This window comes from Lipophrys pholis (genome assembly GCF_963383615.2).
Source record: "Lipophrys pholis genome assembly, chromosome: 1".
Taxonomy (NCBI): domain Eukaryota; kingdom Metazoa; phylum Chordata; class Actinopteri; order Blenniiformes; family Blenniidae; genus Lipophrys; species Lipophrys pholis.
In genome coordinates, this window is record NC_137635.1 from 26,363,693 (window position 1) to 26,388,761 (window position 25,069).

Here is a 25,069-nt window from a genome sequence, read left to right on the forward strand (position 1 = left end):
ACTGGAAATAAAAGAATATTTGGAATTCAACAATAATGGTACAGTAGATCCTTCTATACTGTGGGACTCACTGAAGGCAGTATTACATGGCAAACTGATTGCTTTTGCAGCCTCAAACAAAAAAAGAAAGCCATAGAATATAACAATCTTTTATTGAAATGATCTCATCAAAGAAGAAGGTAAACTTCCGCCATCATGGCAATCATTACAGCGATTCCAAAGGAGCGGAAAGATCAGGAATATACATATAACTATAAACCAATTCCAATTCTTAACGTAGATTATAAACTTTACACTGCAATTATCGCAAAAAGACTTGGAAATCTCCCGGAAATAACTGATGAAGATCAAACAAGATTTGTGAAAACTCGGCAAACACAAGACAATATTGGAAGGACATTACATGTAAGAGACCAAATAGAACAAAACGGTACCGCTGCAATACTCCTCAGCTTAGATGTCGACAAGTCCTTCGATAGAGTGAATTGGCAATTCCTATACCAAACATTAGATAAATTTGGCTTCAATGAACAATCGGTACCCAGTATTAAAACACTCTACCAGAAACCAACAGCGACCATAAAAATCAAGGGATCTCCATCTCCAGCAATCGCATTGGAAGGAGGGACTAGACAGGGCTGTTGCCTTAGTCCTGCATTATTTGCTTTCTATAATGAACCACTGGCCCAGGCAATCTGCCAACATGGCCACATTCAGGGAATCACACTTAGAAATAAGGGTCATTTAATTAGTATATTTGCTTATGACATTTTACTGAACTTAACCGAGCCTGAAACCTCCCTGCTGGAAGACTTCAATTATTACGCTGGTTACAAGGTGAATATTGCAATTACACAACTTTTGTCATTTAACTATAAGTCGACAGAGGCAATGAAATGTAGGTATAATCTACAATGGGATATGGAATCAATAAAATATTTAGGCATAAATCTCGTAAAAAATCTAAATTATGAGAGGCAAACTATAATCCAATTGTTCAAAATATTAAAATCGATATTGAAAGATGGGCTACCTACCCACTGGACTTTGACAGCAGGATTGGTGTAATTATTATGAACATTGTCCCTAGCCCGCTGTACCTATTCCAAGCTTTGCCAGTAGAGGTCCCCCAAAGTCCTTTTGGATTGTGGGATAAAGTTTTTCAAGATTTATCTGGAATGGAAGGAGGCCCAGAGTAAGATACTCAACACTACAACTGGCCAAATGTAAAGGAGGATTGGCACGCCCAAATTTGAAATAATATTTGAAATACTTGTATCTCTGGTGTAACAACAAATACTTTGCAAGATGGAAGGAAATAGAGATAGATGTGGACGGCTCCCCGATACAGTCGGCTATTGGAGAAAAAGAAATTCCTTCATTAATCAAAGACAAGATAGACTGGATAACTGATGGAACACTATGGATGGGGTTTAAATTTGTCAAGCAATATAAATTAATAAGAGACAACAGTGTACTTCGATGGATAGCCTTTGATATTCAGTTTAAACCAAGAGATAATGACTTCACATTCAGGAAATGGGCAGCTGAAGGTATGAGGGCGGTGTGTCCCGTCAGAGAATAATGAACTGCAGTCATTTCAAACGCTAAAGGAAAAGTTTTCCCTCCATAGTAGGGATTTGTTTAGGTACATTCAGTTTAGAGACTACTACAATAATGAATTGAAGATGGAGGACCCAAAAGAAATAAACCCTGTGAATGAAATTAGAACCCATGCATACAGGTCAAACAGTGAATGTCTTAAGGTCACTTCTATCCTCCATGAAAACATGAGAGAATGTGGAGGTATTTCATCACTACATCTGAAACTCAGATGGGAAAACAAACTGAATGTAAACATCTCAACAGTATCAAATGTGTGAATCTCAACATACTTCTACAAGTTCTCAGCAGCTCAGGATCTTTATTTGAACTAATTTAATAGAGATTTCGTTCCACCTAAGATCAGCAGTGAGGCCTCTTCAGAGCCTCAGCCCTGCTGGAGACAATGTGGCTGTAAAGACACACCTTTTCTGGACTGGTGTAAAACTGAAATCATTCTGGAAAGATATACAGTCTGTCTTGGTTGCTGTACTTGGTTCTGACATTCCATTCTCATGCAATGTTTTGTACTTTGGCCATGTTTTTCCAGCTACATTGAAGGAAGACTAATATCTGGTTCGGACTCTTCTTACAGCATCAAGAAAAACAATAACTAAGAAGTGGTTTAAAGCCCACCCTCCTACGCGGAAACATTGGTTCGGGCAGATTGAAGAAATAAAGTCAATGGAAAGATTGACTTTTATGTTGGAATTAAGGGAAGATTCATTTATAAAAAGATGGCAGAAATGGTGACTTTATGGAAAGGCACTGTCAGGACATTGGCCATGCTGAAATGAAGAAAAATACTGTGACTGATACTTTATTTTCTATCACTATTAACTCCTTCCTACAGGCTTGGTTTCTCTGTTACATTTGGCTGTTTATTGTTCTTTTATTTATTTGTTTATTTATTGTTTGGTCAATCTATACCTGAAATTCTGCTTATAAAAAAAAGTATAATAAAAAAAGAAATTGCAGCTTTAAAACTATATTGAACTATGAGTCCAGCCACTGCTGGCCCGATCCTAAACTAACACCTCAACGGCAACTACGTCATGGTCCCGACCCGTCGTGGTGTCCAGCACTCACCTCGCAGCAGGTCCGACAGCAGGGGGCCACACTCCTCAGGGATAGTGTAGTCTCCTTTTCCAATGTTTTCAAATAGCTTATAGATGTTGTCTCCCTCAAACGGATACAGACTGGTTGTAATGTTGTATCTGAGACAAGAGGACAGAGTCAGGAGCAACCAGCGGCTTTACAACGCTATGAAAGGGAACATGCACAAAGGGCCACTCACAGTGTTACTCCAGCAGACCAAATGTCCACTTTAAAGCCTGAAAAGGTATCCAGTCCATTGGCGATCTCTGGAGGCTGAAAGGCTGGCGAGCCCTGGCTGGTACAACACGTGTCATTCTCTGCAAAGGGGTGAAGGGCCTGAAAGACGGAGGCAGCAGACTTTATCCTGGGGTCAATTCTCTGGGGTCCGTTAATGCCTCTTCAGACGTGAACAAAGGAGTTCACAATCCTTAATTATTGAAGTTACTCAGATTTTGGCAGATGTTTCATGGTTGCTGCTCACTCTGCTGCCAATCCCACAAATGCAATTGACTTGAAATGTCCCAATATCATTTTTTAACGTCCTCAGAGATAATGAAGCATCAGATCCTCGTAAACATGCACAAAGTTGAATAAAACACTGGAGAGCAGAAAACTGATTGTTGATTTTCTTTCAGACATTCTTCATTTGGGAAAGCACAGGAAAATCAAGGTTTAATCCTTTCTTTGAATGATCTTTATGAGCTGCTGCAGGTTTATCCCCTCTACAGACTAAATCAATACAACTCAAATTCAAGTGAACTTCAGTGGAGGCATTAAGAGCAGAGACTCAGAGGGTCAGGGAGTTGCCACAGTCATTCAACTCAGTGTCATCAAAACACACATTTTTAAAATCTAAATTTACAGTAAGCAAAGTAAAGATGAGCTAGAATAAAAATGAAGACAGAGTGCAAAACCAGATGTTTAACAGGTTTTCTATGAAAACTCAAGATATTTCAAATGAATGTCATCTCTCTGGATCTCAACAGCCGATGACATTCATGGTTCATTTTGAAAAACAAAACAAAAAAAAACATGAGGAAGTGTAACATCATGGAGTTGGAGGATTGGAGTGTTTAAGGTCCTGTAAGGTTAAAGAACCACACAGTCCGGTCCGGACTCACCTCTGCTACTCCCAGGTCGGAGATTTTAAGTGCGCCATCCGTGGTCAGCAGCAGATTCCCTGGTTTAATGTCTTTGTGAACTATTCCCTGGCTGTGCAAATATTCAAGGCCATCTAAGAGTTGGCAAAAGTACCTGCAAAAAGAGATGAGAGAGCAGAGCAGATAGGCTTATAGACACAGTGGACACTATTTATCAGTACCATCACACAGTCTGTGGTCAGTTATTTGAACAGCAGGGGCCCTGCAGGCTCCCATCTAAACTTAGGCCTGGAGCTTAGGCTAAATATAGCAGAGAGAGCAGAGCCCGAGCAAAACCAAGACTCACCCGTGAGCTTGAAATACTGGAAACCTTTTCTCTGGGACGCTGTCCAGCATTTCTTGCATCCCACAAACGCAATACTCCATCACCATATACGTAAGTTGGGAGTCAAGTGAAAACTTGCCAAGTCAAACAAACTTTTGCTTCAATAATGTAAAGCAATTAGGAAGCTGTCAAGCTGTGAGGCTTAAAAGTGAAAATAGGATTCAGACACGACTCATGTTAATTAGCCTATGAAGGATAATTCAGAAAGATAATAATAAAATATAACTATTGAATATTGGAGAAAGGGTAGAATTTGAGCAGTTTTACTGCTTTCTACCACTTTTCAGGCATGTTGCTCAGATATATGAGGTATGTATTTATGAATATGAATATTTATAAGTGTGTGGGTATACTTAAATATACATCATCTTTTGTCTGACTATTTTCATAAGCTATTTATTTATATTCTCATCAAAAGGGATATATATATATATATATATATATATATATATATATATATATATATGTTAGTGCTGTCAAAAACCCCCGCATTAATGTAATTAATTGAGTTGAAATGTTTAACTCGTTACATTTCTTTTTACATAATTAACACAGTTTATTGTTTTTTTAACTCCCTTACCAGAGCAGCATCATGAGCGTCTCTGGGTGCAGCACTGTGACCACAGAGCAGCATAGTACTCAGTGGAATAATATTAAGGTAGAAATTTTCACTTTAAAGTTTCCTGACGGCTGATTGAAAAAGTAAAAGTCATTAGTTTTACTTTGAAAAGCCGAATTTAACGACCACAGAAGTAATTCTGCAGCCAAACAGCAGGTTGCCATGTTGGCTGACCAGGAGCCTCCAAACTGCTAAAGCTGGAGGAAATACTGCTAAAATATTAATTTATCCTCTTTCCCTGGCTCTCCTCTATACTGTGTGTGTGTGTGTGTGTGTGTGTGTGTGTGTGTGTGTGTGTGTATGTATTACTGCCACTTAGTTCATGTAATAAGTTTACCACTTTGTTTCTAGAAGTATTAAATCCCCAAAGTGGTGGAGCTGCACTCTAAGAAAACCCAGACTGATGTTAGATGTTTATTAATTAATTCATGTTTGTATTATTTTGCTGATCATTGAGAGAAACAGTTTCACCAAAAGCTAAAAGGAGGTTATAAAAAATAGTCTTTGAATTTAAAGATAGTCTCTGTGTGCTGAGTCGACATTAATTCTGTGGTTTTCCCTGAATAAATATCCATTACAAGCTTCAGTCTTCAGAAGAAAAACTATGCGATTAATCACAATTACAGAAAATTGTACAATTAATTTGTTTAATTAATTTAATCGATTGAGAGCACTAATATATACAACTCAAATTCAACTTAGGTTTAACCCTATACAAACTATATGGATATGACTTTATGTATGTGATTGCACACATGTTTGAAATGAATTAAAGGATATATTTTTTGCTTCTCTTCATTGTAGAGCACATCAACCAACTGAATCACATTCTTGTGTTGGAGTCTTCTTAGCAGCTGAATCTCTCTGTAAACAAAGAGAAGAAAGAGCATGAGAAATCACACACACACACACACACACACACACACACACACACACACACACACACACACACACACACACACACACACACACACACACACACACACACACACACACACACACACACACACACACACACACACACACACACACACACACACACACACACACACACACACACACACACACACACACACACACACACACACACACACACACACACACACACACACACACACACACACACACACACACACACACACACACACACACACACACACACACACACACACACACACACACACACACACACACACACACACACATACACACACACACACACACACACACAATTTAATAGAATCACCTATTCTCTGCTGGTATCTCAGACTTCATTTATGTACTTTAATCACTTTACATTTTTCCAGCAATTCAAAGAGAAAAAGAGGAAACAAATGCTAGAACACGCTTCAGAAAGTTGCAGAAGGTTTTGTCTGGGACTGACGAAAGTTTCATGGAAAGCATGGCACCGTGGGACTTGGTCAGCTCAGCCCCAGTAAACGAGTACTAGTTCATTCCTGGTCATTAAGTAGACAAATAACCCGGCAGCTCGCTTGGAGATGTTTAAATCACCAGCAATCCAACACAGAAATCCAATTTCACCCACAAACAGCCTCTTTCACCAAGTTCAGTGTAAACATTAATGACAGTCTCATGATCCTGAACACTTTCTCACGTCTTTCCAAGATTTCACTGATCTGAACCGATAGTTGATGCAGTATAAAGGAAGCAGTAATAAACCCTTTCAATGCAATACTGTAAAGTCCATTGAGACACACGGTTAAAACTCCAGAGATCAGACAGCGTCCAGTCATTTTCTTCCCCAATGGAGTGTTATTCAGCTACAAACCATCCGTGTCTGATATCCCAACACACCAACGACAACGCATCAACTGACATGGACATTGAAAAGTGAGCCTGCCCTCAGAACAGGAGAAATTATGTCTCAATGAGACTTAATGTAGGAATAAAGGTATAAAAAAAAAACAATAACAAGAAGGGTCTGGGTTTAAAGTTCCTCTACTAGAACAAGCCTTAACCTGTCCTTCCATAAAGGAGACATTCTGTCCAGAGAACAAACCAGACCAGACCATGTCATTCCAACCTGCAGGTTCCTAAATCCTTCACACCAAAGTCCAGAAGTTTACAGAAAAACCATCAAACTGTTGATGTTTCCTGACTGACGCCATCTTGGGAAACCTGGCGTGGTGGCAGCTCCTGCCAGAATATCAACATTTGACCGATTGAGGGAGAAAAAGCTCCAGACTTTGTCAAAGAAAGAGTCTTGAATCCTGGAGAAAGTCTGAATGTAGTGGAACTGATGGTTTTTCCAGAGAGATGTGGAGAGATCCAGTGGTCAAACGGGATCTTGCTTCAAGAATCTTGCAGCGTTTCCGTGACGCTAAAACAAACCTGGATATCTTTCGTGAAATATAAATGCTGAAAATACGTGTTTGTTTGAGTGTAAAGACAAATTTCCCTCAGAAAGGTTTTGACAATGTCTAAGAGATGGACACCAACGACCTAAACTGGATCCAACATTTTTCCTGAGTGGATCGTGGGAGAAGAACTTTAAATCCAGGTTGGAACCTTTCTGGGTGGAGTTTGAGTGTATTTGTCGTGTGAAGCTCAGCTGAGATCAGATCCACATCAGCTCAGATGGATGCAGCACAAATCTGACTGAAATATCTGGTACGTACTTACAAATAAACCTGTCAGACTGACGGTTCAGCACAATCATTTCATTTAGTCTCCACTGCAGTAACAACTCATTCACTCATCATCAAGTTTAGCCTCCACCCATTCTTTTTCATCCTGACTTCTGCTCAGGAGCTACAAAGAAATAGACATCACAACAGCTACGATAAGTCCATAATAACCTAGAATGTAGAATAATATTATCCTGTATGTCACCTGTGCCTTCAGCATTAACACAGCAGGAAACCACTCATAATTTCATCTCCATGGTAATATGGCAGCGATTGGTTGGTTCCTTTCACCAGTATTTTCACTTGTGGAAATACTGGTGATTTAACGTGTCGCTGGATGACAGGTCCGAGTTGCAAGGAGGGAAGCCTGAAATAAATAACCCCCCCCCCCCTCTCTCATCACTGCAGTTTACGAGCTCTTTGGGTGCTTCGCCTTAATCCAGTCTTCCTCCTGACTCATGGATATTCTGGGCCTCGGCTGCTCCAACTCTCAGACGTTACTGCTGCTTCACTGCACTGCTGCCTCAGACATGGACCAGGGCTATTATTAGAACAAGAAATAAAGCCTGTCTGTGCTCTTCAGCCAGCTCTCATCCAACGAACGGCATTAGCATCGCCGCTCATCTCATTTCCAGTGAGTGCTGCCGTGCATCCAGTCTGAGTTCAAGTGTGCGGAGCTGAAAGGATTTCAGCGACTGAGCAGCAACTCACAACTCACTGCACACTGTGCCGCACGCACACACATGCAATTCCAGGCACGGCATTCTGGGAGTTGCTGTGTGAATGTGAGCAACGCCGCTCAATCAATGCCAGCACAAGCATGCCCATCGCCATGGCAACGCAGTGTAAGCAGAAAGGAATGTTCAGACAGTGAAAGCAGTGAGCAGGCACAGAGAGGATGTCCACCACCGGCCGCAGGAAACATGTATACATTATAGTGTTGTCAGGATACCCTGACACCCCCCTAACACCCACACACACACACACGATCGTGTAAAGAGAAAAGTATGTCACGCGCAGCCTCCATCAACGAAGGCTCTCCTAGAGGGATGCCCGGTCATTCACCGCTCCCACGTCTACAAAATCCATAGTGAATGAAAGTCAGAAAGAAGAGCAGCCGGCCGACGCTCCCCCCACAGAGAGACTGACTCTCCTCTGTGCAGATTACAACACAGTGACACTACGCAGCGACGTTAAAGAAAAATAAAATATAGATACCGGTACCGGCCGGGCCCAGTATAGTATCGTTTTAAAGGTCTCAGCAGGGCAATACCAATACAGTACTGGTATACCGAACAACCCTAATACATTAGTACATTTCATACTTTACTGTAGAGAGGAGTTTATTACAGCCTCATATAAAATCAACAATAATAATAATATTAAAGCAAACAGAGCTCTGCTATCAGAATAGTATCAGCAGATATACAAATTAAAGTATCAGGATCAGATCAGAAGTGAAACAACGTGGCTCGGTGCTTCCCTACTGCAGTATAGATGAGCAAGTTCCTGAAGCTGTCCCTCCATCAGAATCCTGAAATAAGAACTTTTCAATGTTCATGAATTGTGCTTCAATATTTGTTTTCTAAATACTTTAGTGACAAACTGGATCCACATTTTGTCAGTTTGTGTTCTACAGTACTGCACTCTGTCATGCATCAGTTTGTGTCTTTTTATTGGTGTACTCTAGTCACTGAATACTGTCAGTTAATGTATGATACTACAATTTATTTTCTGTCTAAAACTATTTACTCATTAATCCTCTAGTATGCACAAGAATTTAATTCTTCCCTTTAAATCATTAATGCAGTACTTGTATATAATAAAGAGTGTTTTCAACTATTCTAAGGTAATTGAAATGACTGTGTTAATGTGTAAATAAATGAAATATGTAAATGAACTCTGATAGGCTAAATGTTTCAGTACTATGTCAGAACCTGCATGGATACTCTCATGGAAAGAAGTTAAACTGTAAAAATAATTTGTAATATCCTATTATGTTTGTCTAATCATTTTTAATTGGAGTCAGATATACCTCAAGTTTATTCAAACAACAATTCCAGAAACATTTTACAATGGATTTATTGGTGGAATTCAGACTTTACCCAAGCTTATAGAGTTCCATTAAACTTTGGACAAGTACAAAGATGTCAAAATCCTTAATGTCAAGGCCTGGAAACATTGAATAATGAATATATTGAGGTGAACAGGCATTCCAGGCAGGGGGTGACCACATTCTGAGTTTAGTTTTTCTAGTTTGTTGCCGTGTACCATAAAAGAAGAAAACTCTAAGATGATGTACCGCCAAACACAAAATGGAGCATTTAAAAAAAAGCTATCATTTCTATGATCAGGATTTTAATGTAACATGAAACTGTATTTGTTTAACAAAATATATTTCACTGGGTGCGGGACTAGTGCAAAGTCTGCAGGACTAGTGCAACCCATGGCTCACTAATCTGCTCGACTAGTGATCTAGAAGATCTATCCCTGTGTACTAGGTTTGAGTTAGTGCTGCTCGTTCAGCCATTGCAGACGGGATGTGACAGCAGTCCAACGTGTGTTCAAACACTCATCAGCTGCAGCTGCACCGACCACAAGTCCTCTGAATCTGATTAAAAGCATGTCGAGACTTCTTCCTGAAAAACTTGAAACCACCATCAGACGGCAGGAGGAGCAGCTGGTGAAACTTGTTAATGTCCTTATCAGTCAATGGGATTGTCACGTAACACTTAATTCGCTCAGAATTAATGTTTTATCAGTTTCACATTTCTATCTTATTACTGCCGCCACAGGTTCCTTGAGCTGAACCTCACCTCAGTGTTTGGGTCCAGTTTAAGAGGACCTCAGATTACCCTCAGATTAACAGCTTTGGAGAGACACATATTTTGGAGGAGTTACTTTAGTTCAGTAACTCACAAGGAATAAATGAATCCGATATAGCCTAGCTGTCAAGTCGCACCATTTACAAGCATGCGATTTATATTCAGACAAACATTCAAAAACAGCAACGTCACTAAAATGTGGTTTGTACTGAAGCCCCAGAGGGCTTTCTTTATAATTTGATGGAAAAATCAATGTGTCTGATATACCAGTACAACTTCTGTGTTTTTCTCTTTTCTTGAGGCATTCTTTGGCAGTAGTGATACATTAGTTGTGACTTAGTCGAGAAAATATGATTAATATAGAAAGAGGTCAAACAAATGTAGGATTACATAAGTGAATAAATGTAATGCCAAAACATATTTTGGGATACATTTATTATGATTAATATGCAAACATGTTACACATGTAATTAGGTCTTGCTGTGTGCATTTTCACTTAATTAGTAGTGTGAACTAAATATTGTGAATATAAACTAATAAAATGCACAAAAGTCTATTTGGTCATGGACTGGTTCTGAGGAATGAGGCTTCTCAGTACGGTGGACAAGTTAATGTGCAGTTTAAGAAGAGACCGTCATCATGCGCGCAGTGGAGATTTTGCAGGTTAAAGTTCCTCTCTAGCAGAACAATCTTTAAACTGTCCTTCCCATAAATGTGTGATTCTGCCCAGAGAATAAAGCAACACACCAAAACAACTCATGTCAACCTGCAGTTTCCCAACTCCATCACACAAAGTCCAGATGTTTACAGACAAACCAGAATCTGGATCCATCAAAGTGTTGACCTTTCCTGACTGACGGCGTATTGGGAAACCTGCCCCAAGGGATTCTGGGATATCAAAGACGGCATGGCGGCAGCTCCAGCCAGAATATCAACATTTGACCGATCCAGGGAGAAAAACCTCCAGACTATGTCAAACAAAGAGTCTTGAAGTCTCAAGACAAGTCTGAATGTAGTGAAACCGATGGCTGATCATTTGCGTGGCACTAGGATGTCAACAAACCAGGGATGATTTGCCAAATTTAAATCGTGGAATAAAAGTGTTTGACTGTGATGAGGAATTTCCTTCAGAAAGGTTTTGACGACGTATTAGAGATGTATATCAACAACTAAAATTGCATCTGGGTTTTTCCTGTGTGGATTCTGGGAGAGGAAATTTAAAATGAAAGTGAGGAGATGTATATGGTTCAGCCAAAAACATAACACTATCAGAGTAGAGCAGACATGATTGGTCCATTTCATGGTGGCACAGCCATTATAAAAGAAGATCTATCAGATTTTCATCATGCTGACTCAGATCGTAAAAGGTCCAGCCAATGCCCGTCTGAAGCTCTGCAGGGCTTCTCACTGTAGATCTGCACTGACCACAATGCAGATCGACATTCCAGATGTGACTCACAAAGAAGGAAGGTGGTGTATTAATAGGCCAACAAGACTAACAGGCTTCCCTGACTGCCATGTCTCTGTCTGTCTGAGCACAATGGGTCTTCTTAAAGCCTCGGAGTGTAAAGTTCACCAGGAATGATTCACCATAAACCCAACTCTTCTGGACATTGTAAATGGAGCATATGAGTGGATTAAACTTTTAAATGCTGGGAGAATGCACCCACAGAACAGCAGAGGGTCTTAGCAAGGTGCCTCACCCTGATAGGTTGTTGGGATCCTGTTGGAGATATGCATGAGAATGGAGAGTGCAGGGATAGAAATACAAAAACACTCACTTCTTCACATTGGCTTCTCCGTTGGGAATCCTCCGAAGCTTCTTCTTCTTCAGTATCTTGACAGCCCTGCGACAAAGTGTTTCCGAGTCCAGCATTTCTTTCACTTTTCCATAAGACCCCTCTCCTAGGAGATCCCCCATCAGGTACTTCCCGATGAGCTTCGCCCTCTTCCTCCGTGGCTGATAGATTACCTCAGTAGAGTCAATGCGGTGAATAAAAGTATCCATCTCCATCAGTTCATTCTCATTTAAATAGTCCAGATGATGCAGCTCTCCGGTACTCATGACTGATGGCTCCACGCCCACAACTTCAGCCTCCTGTGCAAAAAACCTCCACAAATAGCAAAGGTTGTTCCTGTGAAGTAATCCAGCGGCAATGTTTGGGCTGGGAGCAGACTACTTTATTTCTACGGGCTGAATACTGAACATGGGAGAGCTGGGGCGGAGGTGCTGGTCAATCTTAATCTATAAACAAGAGGGCTCTTTTAACTGAAGGTGAAGAGTTCGTGCTTTTAACTGGGCCAAATGTTGTCCTCAGCGCTACGTCACCTCGATATCAAATAAATAGCGGACAGAGTCAGATGGAGGCAGACTCAATTAAAGACCATGCAGCTCCGTGTTTCTGTCAACAGTTCCATGGTACCTTCCCTCAGGACACACGAGTGAGCAGCTGGACTGGATCCAAGTGGAGCTCTGCAGCAGAATCGATCCAATCTGCTTGAGGTCAAACGAGTCATCCGATGTGTCCAGCAGTCCTCAGGTGTCCTCCATGTCAACACTATTGCTCTGTACCTGGAAAACAAAGGAATTTAAGCTTTATTATCCATTAGCTCTCTATTAACTATCATCACCAGTCTAGCACCAGACAACCTCACACTTCACAGGCCTTTTACCAGTTAGAACTCAGAACAGAAGCAGCTGGAAACGAAGATTGACGGTAGAAAACTCTGAAAGCCAAAGCAGTCATGAGTAAAGGTCTAATATGGTCTCCTTAAATTATTAGGACCATAAAACGTGAAGTTTAACCGAATACAGAAAAAAACTGAAATGCAAAGCATTGCGGTGAGTAACATGTTGATCAGGGCTTGATTAAGGATTTTGAGCTCAACAACTTTTTACTTGCACAAAGTTTAATGGAAATGTTTAAGCTTGGATAATGTATGAATTCGACCAAATACATTGTAATATGTTTCTGTAATTGTTTTCTGAATAAACAAGTACATGTACTGCAGAAATCAGTGGTGGTGGTCCTCTTGGTGACCTGCTGTCAGTCTCTCATACTAATAAGGACAAAGACATAATATTCAGCAGCGCCACAGACATTCTGTACGGCAGGCGGTCAGTGTACAACAAAGGCACCTTGTGCAGCATGTGGATCCACTGGCTGCTCTATTATACTAGTGTGAGATTAAAAAAAAAAAAAAAAAACACAAGTACATGTTGGAAGCGATTGGATATTTATTTAAATATATACAGAAATTAAAGGGGGGGAGAGGAGAGAGAGAGAGAGAGAGAGAGAGAGAGAGAATGTCACTACACCATCCTGAATAAGTTCAGATATACTTTTATTGTCCCTGTGAGATATTTATTTAATCAGTCTGTACTGCAGTACATGTATTGGGTGTATTTTATGGTGTAACTGTGAAAAAAAGCTTCAGTGAATCCATTTGAAAACTGACCCAGATGAACCAGGGTCATGTAGAGCATGAATGTGGTGCAGTTTGCTGAAAACAATTACATTTTTTAGGGAATTTTAAAAAATCTGCCTTGACAGCAATATTTCAATTAGGTGTAATTTTAGTGCGATTGCGAAAAAGACTGCACTGAATCCACTTCAAAAGTGACCCAGAGGAACCAGGGTCATGTAGGAATGGACAGGACAGGAATGTGGTGCAGTTTGCTGAAAATGTAGGACATGTTCTGCCTGTACAGTAATATAATGATTTAAGTGTGTAATTGTGAAAAATGTTGATGTCGATGATCACGTCAATATGGGCCACAGACAGTACAGTGTACACTATTTTGTAAAAATGAACATAAGCTGCACTCACCAAATTTAAAAAGAAAAGATATATTTGTACATATACAGTATACACATTAATCCCTGGGGAAACTCTTGAGCAAGGCAGCAGCAACACAATGTTTCCAGCTCTAACGCAGCTCCAACCATTGGGACTATTTTCAGGGAGTTTAGCGTGGAGTAGGACGCAGCTTCACGGAGGTGTGAATCGCCTGCTGACAGCCTGGAGGAGCTGCTGGTCATTGTTTTGATGTCAGTGCTGGAGTTTGAAAACGCTGACGTCTGGCTGCAGGGCGCCGCCTCGCTGTGCTACGGCTTTGCTAACATCCAGGTTGCCGCGTTGCTTTGCAAACACCCATGTTGCTGCTGCTTGGCAAACATTGCACATTGCTGTTTCTTTGCAAACATTGCATGTTGCTGTGTTGCTTTGTGGTGTTTTGAGAGTATAATCCATCCAAACAGCAACATGTTGCCATGAAAAGTTGGATAGCACAGTGCTACTTCCCTAGACTGCTCGCTGGCTGCAAACTGTGGAATGGATTTCCTGACTCATTCCTCCTGGTCTCATTGAGACCCGCCTCCCTTCAGGAAATCCAGTCCAGTGTTGGGATCTCAAGACCACAGAAAGTTGGTTCATTTCTAATGAAAAACAATCTTCATTTGTCCCTGAGCATCTCACCGCAGGGGGGTCCTGTTGCCACTGCAGTCCCATGCATGCAAATCCACCCCCCCTTTTTGCTCAATGGAGACTGACTGCCCCCCAATGCACTCAGCCAGTCACTAATTGGTGGAGGCTCCCAGGATTCCACTTCTTGAAATGCCCCCACCTTACCAAAAGCCTTTTGGAGAGGTTCTCTAGAGAGCGTTGCTCCTCCTTTTCAACGGAGGAGGAAGGTTGCTGGAAGCAGGTAACCCCAGACGTCTGCAACCAAAGACCTCAACTCCTCACCTCCTCTTCTGACCGACCACCAGGGTCAGACCTTCCCTTGGATCCAGAGACCAGAGACCAGCACCCAGCGTCTGATCTCCCATCAACCAGGGAAGACCAACCGGTTCCTCCAGGACAAGACCAGGAAACGACACCTCACAGAACCTCTTTGTGCTTTTTCCTCAACAAGCAATAAAACCATCACAGACCTGAGCGACCAGATCCTCTGGTCTGGACAAGGGAACAACCATGAGGCTGCAAAGGAAGACTCTCCTGAACCATCAACTTGGTCTTCTTCTCCTCCTGAATCATCAACTTGGTCTTCTTCTCCTCCTGAACCATCAACTTGGTCTTCTTGTTCTCCTGAACCATCAACTTGGTCTTCTTGTTCTCCTGAACCATCAACTTGGTCTTCTTGTTCTCCTGAACCATCAACTTGGTCTTCTCTTCCTCCTCCTCCTCCTGCTACCAGCTCCAGAACCAGCAGCTTCTCTCAGCCTGGACAACAACCAAACTCCTTCTTCAGAGAGGTGAAGGAAGTGGTACCAACCACCTGGGTGAGAACGTGAGATCAGTTCATCCTGATGCTCTGTATAGATGTTTACCTTGATGAAGATGCTGGTTCTACTACAGTGACTGAATTCTATTGATCATGATATCAGGAGTAGTTATCAACCTGTAAACCAATGTTAGCTCTGACTGACAGACACAGACACAGACACAGACACACACACACACACACACACACTAAAGAAATATAATTTTTTGAATCATACTTGCTGTCTTATTAATGAGCACAAAGGTGAATGAAATCTCGACTCTTCTGTGTCAAGAACCCCAAAATCCTTCAAGCTTTACTGTTAATTGTGGTAATTGTAATTAATTTAACGATTAATTCAAATTCCAAGTTAACAGTTTAGATTATTTTATCAGACTGACAGAACTGGATTGGCTGTAATTTCCTGTTACACAGGTGGAGCTCCCGAGGTGTCTGATACAAATCAGATTCAATTTTCAATAATAATAATTAATAACTGTCTTTGATAATTAATAATCATAACTGACAGCCAAACTACCAAAACGCTACATACATGGTGCCCCCTGTGTGGACTGCACTACATACATGGTGCCCCCTGTGTGGACTGCACTACTACATACATGGTACCCCCTGTGTGGACTGCAATACATACATGGTACCTCGTGATTATTATGAGGCAAGAAATCCCTACCACAGTTTGCAGCCAGCGAGCAGAGCAGCAGCAAGGAAACACTGTGGAGTCATTTCAGTAACATGAAGCAGACCAGGATCCGTGAATTACTTTGGTTTCAGAATCCGATACTGGATTGGCCCCATCCCTAGTCCCGATACCAGAGCTCTGTTTGCTTTAATATTATTATGATTGTTGATTTAATGAGGAGGCAATAAACTCTCTCCAGGCAGGTATGACATGTACACATGTTTGTCTCAAAAGGTAAGATAAGGTAAGTATAAAGTCGAACCGGGTATTAGGGTGGGGTACAGAATTCTGTACTGTTATATGTCCCGAATCAATTCTGTTGGTACTACTGAGTACCAATTCACGGAAAAATCAAACAGTACTATGTTTTTGTACCTGAAGGCATTCTTGTGACTGTGAGAAGTGGAAGAGTTGTGGATTTTCAGAGCCAGACTTGAACCCAGCATTGCAGCACAGGAGTGTAATGACATGAGGAGCAGCTTCAGACCACGGAGCAGCATGGCGGAGGGGAACCCCTCCAGACGCTCCACTTTTCAAAATACCATGCAGATTACGCTCAATGCAATATTTGTGACGTGCGAGGCCAGCGGTGGGAATACTTCTAATCTGAGGAATCTCCTGGTTTAGCACTAGATGTTTGTCCTCCATGGAGCGTCATCACAGAGTTTCCAGAGAGGAAAGGAACAGGAAGGACGTGGAGCTGCTTTTAGTTTGAGCATTAAGAAAAAACACTGCATAGTTGTAGTTCAGGGTTTTCATGTTGAAGAAATTTGTGTAACTGCAACGTTACAATTCAAGCAGTTAGATGTTATTCTTACATATTCGTTAAGTGATAAAATCTACATTTTTCAATTTACCATATTTATTTCTCAATACGGTAAAGTGAAAAATTGAGATTTCATTATTAAACAAATTAACATGCATTACCACATAAACGTATTGAAAATTGGTACCGTTGAGTACCGGTACCATATCGGTTTAAATGTGAAAGGTTCTCATCCCTACGGGGAAATCAAAAAAAATGAAGAAAATCATGTTAACTGGAAAAATCCCATCCTGAAAACAAATATGCAAATGAAATGTCAATATTTATTAAATGCAAGACAGGTACACATAAAGGGCAAAGTTTTCTCACACTACCCCTCTCCAAAGAAAATACAAAGAGCTGCTTCATCTCGTCAGCAAAGATGAAGTAAACTGGCTCTTGTAGCAGCAACAAATCAAGGTTTTCAAAAGTCAAATATTTGAAATGAAAGAAAAGTGCAATAAGTGGAAATATTCACATTATCAATAAAACTATCCCATCAGGATAGATTAAGTACATTCTTGTGTCTGTGAAGTTTTTAGCATTTGAAAAATGAAGTTTTTTTCTTGCTACAAATAAATAACTCTTGGTGCTCTTAATGTGGTGCTTCTTCTAATGTTTCATAAAGTTGGTTGTATCGTAGGTTCAACCTCTCGGCACAATGGCTTCACAAACAATGCTGACTGGTCGTGTTTCTACTGTAAATCTTGTTCTCATGAAAAGTTGATTAGCCACAGTGCTGCTCTGCTCGCTGGACACAAACTGTGGAAAGGATTTCCTGAATGGAGACGTGTCTCATAACTCCATGTTTCAGTGAGATGCACCTCCGTTCAGGAAATACATTCCATAGTTTGTGTCCAGCGAGCAGAGCGAATGGAGCAGAGGACAGAGATCAGAGGGCAGAGGACAGAGGGCAGAGGACAGAGGGCAGAGATCAGAGGGCAGAGGACAGAGGACAGAGATCAGAGGAACGAGGACAGAGAAGAGCAGAGAAGAGCAGAGAGCAAAGAGAAAAGCAGAGAGAAGAGCAGAGAGCAGAGAGCAAAGAGAAAAGCAGAGAGAAAAGCAGAGAGAAGAGCAGAGAGAAGAGCAGAGAGCAGGAGCAGAGGGCAGGAGCAGAGGGGAGAGAGCAGAACAGAGAAGAGCAGAGAGCAGAGCAGAGCAGAGAGCATAGAAGAGCAGAGAGCAGCACAGAGAGCCATTCAGCAGACAACAATAAAGTGCCGATGGGGCTCATGGATCAGAAATCTGTGCAGGTTGGATGGGACATTTCCAATGTGAACTACGTGGATATGGAACACTGATACCGGAGGGGACAGGCCTCATCCCCAGTACAGACACAAGAACAGCCGGCTGTCAGTAGAGCTCAGCAGAAGACCTACTGACACTCAGGAATGAGGCTGATCTGCAGAAAGTCACTGAGTACGATGCTGCTGGACCTCCGACTCTGAACATCTACATAATGTGGGACCTTGAACTTCTGTCTGAAGCCCTAGCACAATATGAACATGCTTATATTACTTAAATATCCCCCCACACACCCATCCCCCCACCCATTGCGCCATCCCTCCCTCCATTCATCACTCCACCCATTGCTCCATCCATCCCTCCACCCATCCACCCATCCATCCCTCCCTCCACCCATTCCTTAATTCATCCCTCCGCCCATCCCTCCCTCCCAACGTGCAACGTTTGCAAAGCAACGCAGCAACATGGATGTTAGCAAAGCAACGTTTGCAAAGCAACACAGCAACGTGGATGTTTGCAAAGCAACACAGCAACGTGGATGTAAGCAAAGCAACGCAGCAACGTGGATGTAAGCAAAGCAACGCGGCAACGTGGATGTAAGCAAAGCAACACGGCAACGTGGATGTTTGCAAAGCAACACGGCAACATTTGCAAAGCAACGCAGCAATGTGGCTGTTTGCAAAGCAACACAGCAAAGTTTGCAAAGCAACGCAGCAACGTGAATGTTAGCAAAGCAACGTTTGCAAAGCAACACAGCAACGTGGATGTTTGCAAAGCAACGTTTGCAAAGCAACACAGCAACGTGGATGTTTGCAAAGCAACACAGCAACGTGGATGTAAGCAAAGCAACGCAGCAACGTGGATGTTAGCAAAGCAACGTTTGCAAAGCAACACAGCAACATGGATGTTTGCAAAGCAACACAGCAACATGGATGTAAGCAAAGCAATGCGGCAACATGGATGTAAGCAAAGCAATGCAGCAACGTGCAATGTTAGCAAGGCAACACAGCAACGTGCAATATTTACAAAGTAACAAGCAACGTTTGCAAAGCAACGTTTGCAAAGCAACGTTTGCAAAGCAACGTTTGCAAAGCAACGTTTGCAAAGCAACGTTTGCAAAGCAACGCAGCAAAGTGGATGTTGGCAAAGCAACACAGCAACGTGGATGTTTGCAAGGCAACACAGCAACGTGCAATATTTACAAAGCAACGAGCAACGTTTGCAAAGCAACGTAGCAACGTGAATGTTAGCAAAGCCGTAGCACAGCGAGGCGGCGCCCTGCAGCCAGACGTCAGCGTTTTCAAACTCCAGCACTGACATCAAAACAATGACCAGCAGCTCCTCCAGGCTGTCAGCAGGCGATTCACACCTCCGTGAAGCTGCGTCCTACTCCACGCTAAACTCCCTGAAAATAGTCCCAATGGTTGGAGCTGCGTTAGAGCTGGAAACATTGTGTTGCTGCTGCCTTGCTCAAGAATTTCCCCAGAAATTAATAAAGTCATTCTGAGGTTCTAAAGATAGAACTAGTTTATTATGAGATGATGACGTCACGCAGACCCCCACATTGTCCACATGGAACAAAAATACTTTGTACTGCTTCCTTTTCTGTCCTGATACTAACCTCAAGTTGTGTTTAGAGAGAATACATGTATACATTAGTACATTTCATACTTTACTGTAGAGAGGAGTTTATTACAGCCTCATGTAAAGTCAACAATAATGATAATAATAATATTAAAGCAAACAGAGCTCTGCTATCAGAATCGTATCAGCAGATATACAAATTCAGGTATCAGGATCAGATCAGAAGTGAAACAACGTGGATCAGTGCTTCCCTACACCAACTACGGAAAGCCAAAAGGAATGGTAGAACGGAACGTGAAAAATGCAAAAAAATAGATAAATAAATAAAAAATGTGTAGAAAAAAACCTCAAATATGCAAATTAAAAATCTTTTTTAGCAACAAATTTGATTAATCGAGGAAAAGGATTTTTTGCTCAGACCGAGTACAACGTGGTTTCTGTCTGCATGAAGACAGACGTCTTCTGGTAGATGTGCTCCGTTCAACCTGCACCAACACACCACAGGACCATACCTTCAGATGAACCAACATAATAACTTTGTACTTAGAATTTCAGCAATCCTTCATTTACATATGGTTGTCCTTCATTTAAAGAAAAGGTAAATGAGGTGGGACAGGCAGCCACATGGCCACCTAAAGCATCCCGTCTCACCTCTTCCTGATTCTACTTGGACCATACAAGCATAACCGGTCCGTGTCCCTTCCGGCCATTCCATTTTTGTTTTGATGTCAAAGAACGAAAAAAAACAGAAACCATCCGATTTTCCTTTTTAGATTTGATATCGGGAAACGAAACACGGGAGACGGCTTGTGTCCCCAGTTTCGTTTTTCGTTCTCCGACATCAAAACGAAAATGGAATGGCCGGAAGGTACAGGGCCCATAATAACTCTGGTTAAATATATTGTTGATTGATGTTTCCAGGTAAAGCTGGTTGAGGGACTCTCTGCACGTCACAGTGCAAAGCATTATGGGATTGATCAACCAAAGTTAATTGGGTCACGTCTTGTGCATATAAACCTGCACAGTATTCCAATAATTTCTTTTCAGTGTTCATGTAAACGGGCCAATCTGATCCTTTAATCAGAAAGAATTGATAATGTGATCAACAGAAGAGTTGATCATGTAAACACAGCTTATGAGGGAGAACTTGTTGGTATTGATCTGATCAGGATATTATAATGCTTGAGCTGAGCTTTAGAACATCTCACAGCTCAAGGTCTGTCTGCCGTCTTCGTCTCAATCATCCTAAAGATTTTAAATCAGGCAGTGAACTTCATTTTTAGATGTAAAACTGATGATTACCGGCCAACATGTGCAACTTTGTTTTCTTGCACTCGCGTCAAATAAGAAAAAGGGACAGTTCAGTGAAGATGTGAGCAATGACAACAACTACAAACTAAACTAAAGACATCCAGACACTTGGATCAGATCTCATGAGTGTTCACAGACTTTGGAAGAAATACAAGGATGCACCACAAGGTGTCGCAATCAGCCTCCCAGGAAAGCTGCCACTGTCTCTCTTCCCTGGTTTCTAGATGAGCTGGAGTCTGTACTACAACTCCAGATTTTCTATTATCCAGGTAACTTCAGGATCAGTCAAACTAGGTAACAGAGATATCCTGGTATGTTAATCCAGGTAACAAATAACCTGGTAAATTAATCCAGGTAACAGAAAGATATCCTGGTATGTTAATCTAGGTAACAGATAACCTGGTAAATTAATCCAGGTAACAGAAAGATATCCTGGTATGTTAATCCAGGAAACAGAGATATCCTGGGTATGTTTATCATGCGTGGTAGGGCCCTTGTTAATATTATTGACCTGCTGGACCCAACACTGCCACCTAATGTACAGTAGAGGCATGGCAGGACTGTAAAGACCGTATACACTCAACTTCTATTTCTGCCATGATTCTGATCTTTTCAACCTAAAGTGTGTTAATGATCATTTCATTAATGAAGCTGCTTTCCCAGGACGGGAGAGACGCTCCTGTAGTTAATTTAGCAGCTGAGCAAACATTTCCTGCTTCAGAGGGAAACCAGAACCGCTGCATGGACATAAAACTGCAGTTTGTTGAAGGCAAAGAGATAAAAACTGCAGTTCGTTAAGAGTATTTAACTTGAGGTTCTGCAGCAGCCTGTGCTCCAGACACCTCCGAGGAGAAATGTGCAGCTGTTCTGGGCCCATTGTGTGAATTTAAGACACATTTATCCTGAATGTTTCGCTGTTTTGTTGCGTTTAAAACAAACGTCGTCACGCTGTGGAGCTAACGGAGCTAACAGCTAACTTTAGCTTCACCTCCTCCGGGACCAGGTTCTCAAAGGGGGCCGAGGACTGGCCTCAGACCGGCCCGCACTCTGCTCACCCCCCGACCCGATCTACCGGTCCCGGAGCCGGAGCCGGCAGAACAGGGCCGGATGGATCCGGCTCAGGCAGGCTAAACTCAGGTTAGCCGGCCGGTTAGCTCCCGGCTAACTCGGTGTTCGTACCGGCTCTGCCGCGATGCTCACGAGCCCCGTCCCCGCTGCAGTCGTCTCCAGTCCCGGGAGTCCGTCCCGCAGGAAGCAGGTGGTTGTGGAGGGTCAGCCGGACTACCAGTGAGTTCTTTTGACTCTCCTGTTACTCCAGCATTAAGGTTGTCGCCATCTTGTTTACCTCCCCCCTGTGCTGGAAGCTCAGTGACGTCACTGCGTCAAATCACTGCACGAGGAGGAGGGCCCGAGACCAGGCCCGGGACTACCGGGACTACCGGGAGGCCTAGCGACCTCCAAGACCCTGGTGGGCCACTGAGACCTGGGGTTTGGGAGGGTTGGTTTATTGAAGCTATTCTGAAGGAGTCATCAGCTGGTATCCTCAGATAGGGCCTTTCCACCAAAAAGAACCAGGTTGTTCAGGGCCGGTGCCAGAGCCAGTTCTTAAATGAGCACCACCAAAGAACCGGTTCGTTTTCCACCGTTAGCGGAGCCAAGTGAGAGCCACGTCATTGTGTCACTCCAAAACGTGAAACGTCACTGATTTCAACAATTTAGCGCTGACAGCCTCGTCCAGGAACCAGGAGACGGACTGTAGCAGTGGTTTAGTCCGGGTCGCTCCATCTAGTCTGACCTGAACCTCTGATGCACCAAAGAGAAAGAAAACATTACGTCTCTTCTTGTCTCTATTGGTGTTTTTTCACGTCCGTCTTGTTTTAGTCCGGAGGTCCAGAGTGGACATAGAGGGGAAATAATAACACGTGTTTGAGTTTGGGTCTTATTTTTCAACATTTGGGCGTTACATTGTGAATTTCTGCTCCTTTCACTTTATTTCTGGACGTGTCTGAATCAAAAGCTTCAACATGGAGGAATGGAGGTGTAGAGTGATAGAACGCTGCTTTAAAAGCTGTTTCCATGGTAACCTCCGTAAACACACTGATTAAAGCTCTTTCACATGAAGCCGTTAAAAGGCTCATTTTATGCCTATAAACTCCAGCTTTCATTTACAGTGTTATGTAGTTTGTTTTTTAGTTGCTGAAGAACCAAAAGTATTTATTATAAAGAAGTTCTGTGGTTCTAAAATAATATTGGAGCGGAGCAGAGCGCCCCCTGCTGCCTCACACTGCCTTGCTCAGCGGCTGCAGCTCCTCAGCCGGCGGTCAGAACGTGAAACAAGACCTGGACGTGACGTAGTTATAATAATGTCACCATGAAAAGTGTGAAAATAAACCACAATGGAAAACTGCTTCTAAATTCTATCTGACGTAGCTGACTGACAGGTGGAGCTCTGCAGCATCTCGAGAGCCGCGGCTCCGCGAACGCAGATTAAATAATCCCGTTCCCTCGTATTATTAACTTCAGGGAACGACTTATTATAACATTCCCTTGCGTATTTTAAATTTTTTTCTCTAGAACCACTCTGGGGCTCCGTGTTCGCTGGAGTTTTCAGAAAGCCGGTACAGTCCGCTTCCGCCTTTTAGGTAGAGATAACTCCAGAGATACCTCCAGAGATAACTCCAGAGATACCTCCAGAGATACCTCCAGAGATAACTCCAGAGATACCTCCAGAGATAACTCCAGAGATACCTCCAGAGATACCTCCAGAGATACCTCCAGAGATAACTCCAGAGATACCTCCAGAGATAATTCCAGAGATACCTCCAGAGATAACTCCAGAGATACCTCCAGAGATACCTCCAGAGATAACTCCAGAGATACCTCCAGAGATAATTCCAGAGATACCTCCAGAGATACCTCCAGAGATAACTCCAGAGATACCTCCAGAGATAATTCCAGAGATACCTCCAGAGATAACTCCAGAGATAACTCCAGAGATACCTCCAGAGATACCTCCAGAGATAACTCCAGAGATAATTCCAGAGATACCTCCAGAGATAACTCCAGAGATACCTCCAGAGATAACTCCAGAGATAACTCCAGAGATAACTCCGCCCCCAGCTGATGATGCGTCGGGTCCCAGTCTGGCTCCTCTCTGGTCCAGCAACGAAGTGGGACCAGCGTAGCAGCAGTTTAGCCCCTGTTTGGCCGGGGCTTTGGCAGTGGAAAGACAAAGAACTGGAGCTAAGTCTGGCCCTGGACCAGAACTAGAACCTGGTTCTTTCCGGTGGAAAAGCTCCCAGTGTTCAGTCTCCCTTACATCTTTTTTAAATCAATTTACTGAGAGAATGAATCAAACACACAACTCCTTCTGACCCTGTTTCAAACCGCCACTTCCTGTGAGATGTTTGGCTGCAGGACCTGTCAATCATGGCAATATCCTTGGGATAGCATAACGGCTCTTTACTCACGCACAAACAAAATGATGGTGGAGCATCTATAAACATACAGAGCAATGATTTAAATGAACTCCAGGTGGTTTGTAATCACATGGGGGTCGAAGGTTATGCTAGGCCTGTTAGCTGCTAGCAGCTAAAGCTAACAGAGGTGGTTTTATCAGTCTCCTGGAATGAGACAACACAATGAAACCTCCCGCTTTGGGGTACGCCCCCTTGTGGGCGATTCTGGTTTGAACAAATAGCCCAAACAAAAAAAAACTCAGTCGCTTTCCAACTCCAGATGTTCAGTTTCAACGGAGGTTCAACATCAAGATACATGTTTTAATTCAATTCAACTTTATTTACTCAGCGCCGACAATTACAGTCATTTCAAGGCTTTTACAGAGAAAACAGATGATTTCACATTAGCAAGCATAAGCC

The 25,069-nt window shown here is 42.4% G+C and overlaps 1 protein-coding gene across 2 annotated transcripts in view; it reads right to left on the reverse strand.

Moving 5' to 3' along the window:
* stk11 (serine/threonine kinase 11) overlaps nucleotides 1-22,552 on the reverse strand; it is a 43,699-nt gene extending 21,147 nt beyond the window's left edge. For both annotated transcript variants that reach the window (XM_080469972.1, XM_080469973.1), the window contains exons 1-7: nucleotides 22,371-22,552; nucleotides 12,059-12,849; nucleotides 5,585-5,668; nucleotides 4,147-4,236; nucleotides 3,822-3,954; nucleotides 2,900-3,036; nucleotides 2,692-2,819 (exon numbers count right to left, since the gene is read on the reverse strand). In XM_080469972.1, the coding sequence (XP_080326098.1) occupies nucleotides 2,692-2,819; nucleotides 2,900-3,036; nucleotides 3,822-3,954; nucleotides 4,147-4,236; nucleotides 5,585-5,668; nucleotides 12,059-12,342 (856 nt within the window). In that variant the 5' untranslated portion in view covers nucleotides 12,343-12,849; nucleotides 22,371-22,552. The remainder of the gene's footprint in view (nucleotides 1-2,691; nucleotides 2,820-2,899; nucleotides 3,037-3,821; nucleotides 3,955-4,146; nucleotides 4,237-5,584; nucleotides 5,669-12,058; nucleotides 12,850-22,370) is intronic.
* Between the last annotated feature and the right edge of the window lie 2,517 nt (nucleotides 22,553-25,069).